Source organism: Periophthalmus magnuspinnatus, chromosome 1 (genome assembly GCF_009829125.3).
Source record: "Periophthalmus magnuspinnatus isolate fPerMag1 chromosome 1, fPerMag1.2.pri, whole genome shotgun sequence".
Classification (NCBI taxonomy): Eukaryota; Metazoa; Chordata; class Actinopteri; order Gobiiformes; family Gobiidae; genus Periophthalmus; species Periophthalmus magnuspinnatus.
In genome coordinates this window covers 15,450,209-15,461,874 of record NC_047126.1, presented here as the reverse complement: position 1 = coordinate 15,461,874, position 11,666 = coordinate 15,450,209, and the positions used below count along the sequence as shown (strand labels likewise).

At 39.7% G+C, this 11,666-nt stretch overlaps 1 protein-coding gene and 1 pseudogene across 1 annotated transcript; one reads left to right on the top strand and one right to left on the bottom strand.

Moving 5' to 3' along the window:
- Positions 1 to 139: 139 nt before the first annotated feature.
- Positions 140 to 1,254, bottom strand: LOC129456579 (myeloid-associated differentiation marker homolog). The gene has a single exon (XM_055224785.1). The coding sequence runs from the start codon at positions 1,065 to 1,067 to the stop codon at positions 171 to 173; it is 897 nt and encodes a 298-aa protein (XP_055080760.1). The 5' UTR covers positions 1,068 to 1,254; the 3' UTR covers positions 140 to 170.
- Positions 1,255 to 8,166: 6,912 nt separating this feature from the next.
- LOC117394046 (perforin-1-like) lies at positions 8,167 to 10,482 on the top strand (annotated as a pseudogene).
- The last annotated feature ends 1,184 nt before the right edge of the window (positions 10,483 to 11,666 follow it).

The window sequence follows — 11,666 nt, the reverse complement described above, 5'->3', positions numbered from 1 at the left end:
ATAATAGAGATAATCTGACATTTAAAAATATACAGTTTTATTATGTGATTTGTAATCTCTAGTAGTACTAGCTGTTTGTTTTTTCCCCTGTAATGATGACATTACAAGTCATTCTTTTTACAAAGATCATTTGGATTATGTTTGTTCAATATGATTTTGTTTAACGTTTATCAGTGACCCCTATCACATAACAGTTTTATAGAAAAGGCAAGATCTACAGTGTAGGCTAACAAAGTAATACTTGCAACCACTGTCTCTATAATGAACAACTCCACGACACGTTGTGTCAGGTTGTGTCGCGGGTCTTTGAGTTGCAATATCTTTGTAAAACAGATTACAGCAGCCACCATGTAGAGGAACACTCCCATAAGACTAAACCCAGCCAGAAATCTATCAAAAGGCAGACAACACCGAGCTGCAAAATCACCCAGAATCACCACTAGTGTTATTAGAGACATAGCCAAGCAGGCGGTATAGGAGGCCACAGACACCCATAGTTGCCAGCCGTGGATTTCACTGGGCATAACATGAATGGCCTCGACAATCAAGGGAATCATCTGGCATCCTCCCCACACTTGGAGAGTCTTGAGCAGGCCTGGTTTGCTCCCCATGTACCCCCTTTGTTCATGTGTCTGGCACTGAAGCATCCAAGATTCAAATGTATATCCCAAAAAGGTGAGCCAGGAAGTTATGGCAGTTGCTATGGCACGAGGTGTTGGTGTTTGGTTGTCCATTATAAACCATGGGAAAATAACAGCGGCACTCAAGGACATTAAGGCTCCCAGAACAGCAACAGTGACTGTGAAATTCTTCCATGATATTGGCAAGAGGCTGTGGAACTGAATAGTTGTGAGAATATAGATGAATACTGTGAGGGAGAAGAAGAAGCACCAAATAAACATGCAAAAAGTCTTCAATGTCTGGAGGTGAGATTGGTCCTTGTTTAAATCCACTAAATCCAAAGAGGCAACCAGGCTGAACGTGGCACAGGTAAAGACGATTACCCATGTTCGGACCAAGAAGAATGGGCTTGTGAAATCTCGAGCTTCCAGTACAATCACAGGCATTGTTCCATAAATTCAAAAATAAATGTTTAAAATAGTCAGAGACAAAAGTCTTAACTTTCAAACAATTTCGTAAAAGATCCTGATGGTTATTCCTGACGTTAGATTGAAAAATATAATCCAGGGATGTTCATAATAAATAATAAAAATACAACAAAAACAGAATATGTTTTGTTAACTTGTTCAATCTTTTCTACAAACAGAAACCTCAACAGCTCACCTTATGGAATTTATTTTGCATCACTCCCAAAAAGAAGTACCGCCTACTTCCTTTCAGAGAGTGATGCTTGCTTTCAGTCCCTGCGAAGCAAGCTGCAAAGGCCCGCAATAAAAACCAAACGCAAACACAGCATTGCTTCTCATAACACTGAGTTCCTGTTTCTGCTGCGCTACCTGCAGAACAATCTGTTAAACTGAAGACATATGTGATAGCAACACGCTTCAACCAGCCATTTTTATCTGGGCTGTAAATTATGAACCATAAAAAGAAGTTGGATTCTGAATGCAATAAAATCTGTAATTTTTCACATGCAATTTCTGTGCTATTCAATATACATTAACTCGTACATCTACCAACCCCTTTGACCTCCTCCTAATTGTATTGTAAACTTTCCTCTGACTATATATTAATATGTAATACATTTTTATTCACAATTGCCTAGCAGTGTTTTATTGTTTTCAATAAATTAATTGATGGATAAAACATATATTCATCAAAACTAAAACAACACAGGTGAGAACAGACATGTTTCCAGTTATACATAAATTAATGCGATTTGTGTTTTACATTGTGTTCTTTTTTCTTCCATTGTACATATTTCCTGTGATGAATTTCTACCTCTTTGTGGGCATAAACTAAACTACGAGTTAGCAGATATAAACATTTTGCTCTGCACTGAAAAAAAGGAAGGAAGCTGGAAATTGATATAGTTAAAGGTGCGCCGCATAACTTTTCAGGTGAAGGGTCTGTTACCTGCTTGTCCCCATGGAGATGGCATTACTTGGCTCAGAATGTTCGGTGGTATGGCTTTAAACTTACCATGTTCAGTAGGGGTGTTTTTTATTGCTTTTTAAATTGCTGTACGCACAAGTGTTATTGTAGAACTTTGAGATCTGCTTGGCAAATATAAAGTGTAATATAAATAAAAATGTATTCTTAATTATCATAAGTTAGGTTATATAACCAAATAATAATCACACATTATATACTTTGATTCCACGTTAGATTAGGGCTGGGCCCATATTTTCTGAAGAATTTCACTTCCTCATATTTCTCTCAGAAATTACAGAAGTACGATTTATTGGTTATGTGGGTACAGATGCACATCCATTATGCAAATTAACTAAAGGAGAAGACCACATGTGTGTGCTGCCTCACTCTAATGGGTTGGCCTCTCACAAAACATAAATAATATAATACATAATAAGAATTAAATTATAAAACATAAATATTGCTTTGGCTACCACAATTATTGAACTATATCAGTGGTTCACAAACTTTTTCTCACAAAGCACTACAAGATCAAAATTGGATCTAAAACAGGACTATTCTGTTCTTCTGTATTTACTAAAATAGGACAAAACTAACCAAAATGTGGCTTAAATTGATTTTAAAAATCTGCAAATATTTGAAATGAAGAGTAATCTTAGCACCACCTGAATGAGCTCTCGTACTACAAAACTACTACTTCGAGCGTTTTGAATGTTCTGGACACCATTGCCTTGATGAAGGTTAAAATGGATAAAGATAAGCAGAAAGCGCCATGGAGGAATAATGACTCGGTCAGGGCACAGAAATGAGAGTGCCGGAGGGCCAAATGGGAATGGTGCAAGTCAAAGCTCCAGGTTCATTACAGAGATTCAGATTTACAGAGAAAAGGTGTGCAAGTACAACCACAGTTTATGTAGAACAAGTGAGAGGTATTTTTCAGACATTATTGAAAGGTTCAATAACAACTCTCGTTTCCTGTTTGCAACAGTAAACAGATTAACAAACCCTCCCACTCCGCTGTTGTTAGAACTAATTTCCACATCTAAGTGCAATGAGTTTGCAGTATTCTTTAATGACAAGGTTCAGGGCATTAAAAATGCCATCAATTCCACGACACAAATAACACCCCTTAGAGCTGACTCACTTTGCACCTGTAACTGACAAAACTGTCCAAGAGATCGTCACCAGTCTGAGTTTATCTACATGCTGCCTTGATGTGTTACTCACTAAACTTCTAAAGTCTGTGCTCAACAGTTTGCTATCACTGCTCGCTTGCATAGTTAACATGAAACTTCTGTAACATTTTCTGTAACAAGAGCTTTGAAAACTGCGGTTATCAAGCCTCTCCTAAAGAAGAGCAGTCTTGATGTCACAATATTGAACAATTACCAACCAATCTTAAAAGTTCCAAATTTAGGCAAAGTCCTCGAAAAAGTTGTTTACCAACAGCTTATTAACTTTCTCCAAATGAACAACTCTTTCGATGTTTTCCAGTCAGGTTTTAGCCACCACCACAGCACTGAGACTGCTCTTATCAAGGTGACAAATGACGACCGCCTGAACACTGATGCAGACAAAGTCTCAGTCTTGATCATGTCAGATCTGAGTGCTGCTTTTGACACTGTGGATCATGAGATCCTCTTACAGAGACTAGAGGACTGGGTGGACATCTCGGGTACTGCACTATATTGGTTAAAGTCCTATCAAGAAAACAGGAAATTCTTTGTTGAAAGTGGAAAATGTGCCTCAGATAAAATGTCCCTAACCTGCGAGTGTCCCACGGGTCGATACTGGGACCTTTATTGTACAATCTCTACTTGCTGCCCTTAGGCCAGTTAATACACAGCAATAATGTGTCCAACCACAACTCTGCAGATGACACTCAGATCTATGTCTCACTGGCAGCAGGTGAATATGGACCAGTGGATTCACTGCCACTGCATCCAACAGATCAGTGTGTGGATGCAAAACAACTTTCTCCAGCTAAACTCAGACAAGACTGACACCATCTTTGACCCACAGAAACATAGAGAAAGTGTCAGCAGTCACCTCCAGTCTCTCTCTAAAATCTTCAAATCAGGCTAGAAATCTAGGGGTAATAATGGACACAGACTTGAATTTTAACAGTCATATTAAATCAATAACATCTGCAGCTTTTTACCATCTAAAAACATTGTCAAAACACTGTCAAAACCAAATTTGGAGAGACTTGGAGAGTCTAACCTACTGGAGACAGTGGTCTAGGTTAGACTACTGTAACGGCCTGCTCACTGGCCTCTCCAAACGAGCGTTAAACAGAGCTGCAGTCAGGACCTGCCCAGCCTATAAACAGACGAAGCAGCTACTTATGGCCCAGAGGCCACCAGAGGGCCCCCAAGAGCCCCCAAGAGCCCATGCGTTTATATTGAAAATAATGATTTGGAAGGTTTCTTCCTGAAAACTAAATGCTAAATGCAAACTTCCAAATAATGATTTGGAAGTTGTTGTTTTTTTTTCCTGAAAACTAAATGCTGCTCGGGTGTTTATACTAGTCTACATATCCCTCTTAAACGATTAGATGTGTTTTATTTCCAGTAACTAGATATGTGCTGTCTACGTTTGTTTTTGAATCAGGCAGTGGTGTGGACAGCTAAAATTTACAACGGTGTGAAGGACCCCTCCCCTCCAGGTGCCTCTGGGTGCACTGAGGCAGCAGAGGGACATATGAATGAGTGTTTTACAAACTAAAAGACTAAAAGTTAGTGAAGTTAAGTTCATCTAAGGTACAGGACAATGAATGAAGAGCCCAGAGAAAGAAAGAGGGACTTTTCAGATTCGAGATATGTCCCACTTTACTCCATTGGACCTGCAGATAAAACGGTGAAACTGGACGTGTATAATTGTGCAGACAGGACACACCTCAGAGCGGCAGAGAACAGCAGGTGAGTCCGTTTATTAATTAGGCTGTTTTTGGTTGTGGCTGGTCCTTTTGTCTCTAAACATCAGATGATGTGAGTGTAGTTAAGTCACTGCTCCTGTGTCAGATTAACAACGTTGATTATGGCAGAAATCTCTGTTACATCTGCTGGACCAAAGAACGACCTGAATTTGTTGTGAATGCTCATATAAGGATTCACCGATACCACGGGAAAAACGCTTCCTTTTTGCAAACTGTGCTCCGTGCTAACTGCTAACGAGCCACTGTTAGCATAACAGTGAGTGTTGTGGTTTTTTTCGTGGTTTTTTTTTTTTTACCACGGTCACACTTTCACTCTTCACTCGCTCTAGCTCTAAACCCGCTCCATTCAGTCGCTAAATTGTTTGTCAATTATAATGCGTAACAATGCATGCACAAGCAAAAAAATCGCCAGCCCCACTTAGCACCGTTAGCATGCTACTATTGTAAACACGAGCACTGCGCTGGTGTCCTCTGTGAACTATAAAAACCTTTAGAGTCCTAAATATTTGTATATTTCATGTGACAGTCACATATGATTAGAGCTGTGCTTAATGTGCAGAACAGTGAATGTGCAGCTTCATGCTCAGCTCAGAGCTCAGCTCTGTGGAGAGATGAGCTGAGAGTCAAACAAGAGGCAGCACAGTTACAGTGGTATCGGCTTTTGGTGTCGGCAGCCCATTGACGAGTAGAGTACTGGCACCCCTACTCATTAATATGCGCATTTAGCGTCCAAAGTCTGACAATAAACATACAAATAATGTAATCCTAAAATCTTCTCTTATTTAACGTTCAGTCCTTCTAAATGATCTGATGATTATAAATCTGATGTTATGTCCAGGCTTGTCAATGTAATCCCTCAGTCGTCCAGGTCTGATCCGTAGCAAAAGACAAAATTTAAATCTGTCAACTGGAAAAATCACTCATTCCTACAACGATTTGTCCAGTTGACAGATTTAAAATCAAATGTCATCTTTTGTTATATCCAGGCTCTTTCCCTTATGCAACTCTTAACTTGGATCAGGACTTTGTACTTCTTGAGTGATATGATTTTGAAGTAAGTGTACTGGTGCTTAAGTACATAATTTGGGTTCTTTCTGTCATAAAATAGTTGATAAATGTAAGCCCATTTTAGTCAACTGGAACACATTAAAATGAACCTGGTTATAGCTGGTGATGCTGTGAGCATCTAGAATTTGTAGTCTTTTTATAAGTGGTTGTGTTGATGTCTTAATGCTGTCAAATATGAAGTGGCGAGGGCCTACGAGGGCAAATTCAGCTTAGGGCTCCCTAAAGGCTAGGACCAGCCCTGGCTGCAGTACATCCAGAACGCTGCTGCTCAGGTCCTGATTAGAACCAGGAAGTACGAGCACATAACTCCTGTGCTTAGGTCTCTGCACTAGCTCCTGTGGCTCAGAGAATAGACTAGAATAGAATAGACTAAAACAGCTCTGCTTGTGAACAAGTCTCTCCATGGACCAGCACCAAAGTACATTTCCCACATGTTAGTGCCATATGAACCATCTCACACTCTGAAGCTTTCAGGGCCGGCCTCCTGCTGGTGCCCAGAGTCAGGACTAAACATGGAGAATCAGCGTTTCAGTTTTATGCGGCTAAAACCTGGAACAGTCTTCTTGAAGATGTGAGACAGGCCTCTACTTTGACGATGTTTAAATCCAGGCTCAAAACAGTTCTGTTTAGCTGTGTATATGACTGACAGGTTTTTATTCTGCATTTTTCTACTTTAATGTTAATCTTATGATGATTATTTGTGATTATTTATGTTTCGATTCGTTGCATTGTGATTTTAGTGTATTTTTTACTCTGTAAAGTACTTGAATTACCTTGTGTACGAATTGTGCTATACAAATAAACTTGCCTTGCCTGCTACAGTTTAAAAGGCACTGAATTGCATTATCATTTAGACAATATGTGGAATGTAAAAGCATTGTAACATAAACATGCATTTAAAAAAAATAGTTATCTGATGTTTGAATCCATAGACCAACAAATTACACTTATCAAATATTTGACAGTTTTTAGTGAGGAAGTGAGAATTTTAGATTTAAAGTGTATTTGATTTTTTAATTTAAAATTTTTTAAAATATATTTTCTATTCTATTGCTATTACTTTGAAAGTGAAACAATGAAATTTCCCGTTGTTGGACAAATATATCTTATCTTTTTATATCCATCCATCCATTTTCTTCCGCTTATCCGGGGCCGGGTCGCAGGGGGAGCAGTCTAAGCAGGGACTCCCAGACTTCCCTCACCCCGGACACGTCCTCCAGCTCCTCCGGTGGGACCCCAAGGCGTTCCCAGGCCAGCCGAGAGACATAGTCCCTCCAGCGTGTCCTGGGTCTTCCCCGGGGCCTCCTCCCGGTGGGACATGCCCATCTTATCTTTTTATAGTTGACTAAAATTATTCTTACGCCCACATGTGTTTATGATATAATATTTATATGTATTTTCAGATATGATGAATATTGTCATACATATGTCGTACTGTTGTGTAACTGTGAAGGAGTGTGCCCTATGTGACTCCCTTTATACTTACTGAAATGGAATATAATAATCAAAAAATGGGGCTTAAATATTTGTAATGGATCAAATTAGACACAAAATTAGCTAGAGGTTACATCACTGAAGAATTACCATTTGAGCATGTTTTAAGTTGAAGGAGGAAACAAAATCACCATGTACCACCTAAGAAAATAGTTCACCTTTTGAGTACCACCAGATCTAATAACAGTTAAAACAAATATAGCCTCTATTCCTGGTCTGTAGATCAGAATTAAGACTACAATAGCTCTAACTAAGAACTTACCCAAAAGAATAAAAAAATACGGACAAAATACACTCTAAATAATCACTAAAACTGCAGAGGTACCACCAGTGAATATATTCTACAGTTTGATAAACACTGTTATAATTAATATCAATGGTCCCCAACTGCTCCCCAAAGTGTGTACCTCTATATTGGTTCATGGTGGACATGAGGTAACTTCCTTTAAAAGCCTTTTTTTAATTTGTTGATTTTTGGTCTTAACCATTAATAGAGGAAGACAGCAAATGAGAAAAGGTGTGAAATTAAACATGTGACATTAATGCCAACTCCAAAACTAATTACTATATTTGGTCAGATTTTTGTTGCAAGAAGCAGAACTCGCTGGCAGATGGCCAAGGTAAGTCTCAGCAGCAGAGTCCCTGGTGCTTTATAGAAACTTGAGTGACTCTGTATTGTTTTTTGTGTCATGGTATCCTCATTGTATGTGTTTTGATAGATAAAGTTTTATTTTCCTTGCAGATGAGATACACATGTTGGCTCCTGTTGGGCCTGTTAGCTCCTCTGTGTGAACCATCTACAGTCCGTTATGGTTCTCCCAATGAGTGCCGCAGTGCCCATATGGTCCCCGGGTACAACCTGGGAGGAGAGGGTTTCGACATTGTCACCATGCAGCGCAAAGGGGCATACGTCATTGACAGACACATGGGATTTGGGCAATGGCACTTGCAAACTCTACCACAACAATTTAATGGAAAGAGAGCTGCAGAAGGTCCCTGTGGCTGTGGAAGACTGGAGGGCTCTGTCTACATGCAGTTTGTCCGTCTCCAGTACTTATCCAGTTCTTATGACTCTGTGGAAACCCTGGTCAATCATTCAACTTCTTCTGTAAGGAACAACTGGAAACTGGGACTGGATATCCCCATCCCAGTGGATCCATCTATAATTGTGTCTGTAGGCATGGGACTGGGTGGGTCCCACTCTGAAGTGGCAAAGTTTGCCATCCAGAAATCCAAACAAGATCGCTACAACTTCTACCGACATTCTGTGGACTGTAGTACCTATCGGTAGGTTGTACATTTCACTAACTTAGTTATTAAACACAACAAAATAAAAGCTTCCAGTTTGCTTTAAACAGTGCACATGGTCATCTGGCTCCAGAATTAAATAGTTTTGATAGTGGCTATATTGAGGCAACTCATTGCCAAATGACTGCCCACTGTTAAAGGGGAGCACTTTTTTATTTATTTATTTATTTGTTTATTTGATTGGGACAGTGCATGTTAATGAACATACATGACAAAAGCACGAATGTAAACACGCCGGAATGTAGCCATACGGCTAATTTCCATCTGTAGTCCCACGGGTCAGGGTCACAAGGATCAAAAATCCAACAACAATAAAATTTACATTAAACAATGATCAGGCCTTAAATACAATTTTCCAACCATACAATCTTAGTCACTTTGCACTGAAGCTGTTGTATTTACCCAGCCTACAGACAGACAGCTTATCACATCATTTTAATACGTGTTGTTTTTCAGATACAGAATGGCACCAGAACTACCAGTTAGCAAAAGCTTCAAATCAGACATGAACGCCCTTCCAGTATATTCTCGCCAATCTGCAGAACGGTATCGCAGAGTCATTGAAACGCACGGCACACATTACATCACACAGGTGTTTTTAGGTGGAGAGATTAAGGCCATCACTTCTGTCAGAACATGCCAGGCTAGAGTGAATGGTCTGACTGAATCTGAAGTCAGTAACTGTCTATCTGCAGAAGCTTCAGCCAATGTAGAGGGAAAAGGAGGCTTCAACGCTATGGCGGAGCATTGTAAAGATAAAAGCAAGAAATTAGGTCACGATTATAGCTTTAGCAAATCCTTTAGTGAGTGCTTTACTGAAACCACAGGTGGGATGTTAGCCACTGGCACCACCTTGTTTTCTGAATCTGATCCTTCTGTGTACAATGAGTGGCTGACTAGTTTGAACACTTCCCCTGATGTGGTCAAATACGATCTCAAGCCTCTACATACCATTTTGTCTGATGACCATAGGGCAAAGAACGGTCAAGAAAGAAATCGAGAACTACATTAAGGAAAACGGTCTGTTTACAAAATTCTCCAAATCCTGCAAAATTGGACACAGGTCAAGTGCGAGAGACCCTTGTGCTTGTGTGTGCAATAGTAACTCAAATCTGCGCCCCAACTGCTGCCCCTCTGACTTAGGCAAGGCTACTCTCCTGATCAATCACCTCCATGCCAAGGACTTGTACGGGGATGTGTGGACAGAGACGGACGCTTCGGTCGAGGTGATCTTTGATGAACAAACAAAATGCACAGAAATTATTGAGGATAACAACAACCCCAAATGGAGGGAGAAATTTCAGTTTTGCGCCATCACCATGAACATGAAAAACAAGCTGCAATTTAAAGTGTATGATTCGGATTCGTATTGGAATAGTGATGCTTGGGGAGTGTTCCGTTTATTTACACCAAGGTACACTGACCGGTTCCTGCTCGATTACGGAGTCTTGTTCTTCTCTTACACTGTGGTGTGTGCGCCCAGCCTCGGAGGAGAGCAGTGTCAGGAGTACATGTCATCCCCTCTCAGCTCCCCTGCATCAAAGATTTTCTACACCAGGAATGGGGTACTTAGAAAAGATATGTAATAGAGTTTGCAAACAAGATTAAATCACCAACGACCCATTATCTTAATTGCTCAAAAGCTCTCTCGGTTAAAAGCTTGTTATGATTTGTATATGTAGAAATGTGTCCCTTATAGAAAGTAAGTGAGTATAGCAGTTGGTTCTACAGCCGTATCAGAACTAAGCTATTGGTTGTGTATAAATTATATATTTTACTTTATTTGCCTATCTTTAATTGATTTTTTTAAATTTTTTTTTTATATATATCTTTATCTTTATATTGCGATGATTTGGGGTTTTTATCTAATAAAGCATCCACAAAGACAATGCAGTGTGTCTGTTCAGAATGTAGCAGTAATCAACAAATTGCTTCCTGGAAATGTTTTGCCTTTAGAAATCAAAGTCATCTATTTCACACTTGGTATTTATTTTTTTTACTAGAATGAGGAAGTGCTGAATTTATATGTACTGCCACTTTGACACTACATTAAGCATATGATGTAATTCCAGATTGGATAAGGCTTGTTTCACATTTTTACAGTAGTGGTAGGAGTTAAATATCCTATGGGAAGCTCACAATAGAATAAAATTAAGATTATTTTATCATGATCATATAAACAGAAAGAAGTGGTGAAGAAACAAACTCCATTACCCATCATAATGAAAGAGTTTGCTGTAGTTTTGTTTATCCAGCAGCAGGGGGCATACCTCTATCAGAATCAGAATCAGAAGACTTTTATTGCCATAGTCTGTGAACACAGTTCACAAACTAGGAACTTGATACGGTGAAAAAGTGCAACATAAACACACTGAATAAATACAAATACAAATAAGAGCATGCACAAAGTTAAAAAGATATGCTTAAAAAATCAAATGAAATACTTAAAGGGAAAAAATATGTACAATAGCAGCATCAGAACAACAGTGCAAAGTGGCTTATTAAAGTGACCGGTGTTATAGAGTGTCCAGTTTAGTGCAGATATTATAGAGTGTTCATGAGACAAACAGCAGAGGGGAAGAAACTGTTCTTATGGCGAGAGGTTCTGGTCCCAATGGACCGTAGCCTCCTGCCAGAGGGAAGTGGCTCAAATAGTCCATGTCCAGGGTGAGAGGTGTCAGCTGCTATACGGCCTGCTCGCCCCCGAGTCCTGGAGACGTACAGGTCCTGTATAGATGGAAGGCTGCAGCCAATCACCTTCTCAGCAGAGCGCACAATGCGCTGCAGTCTCTGTCTGTCCCTG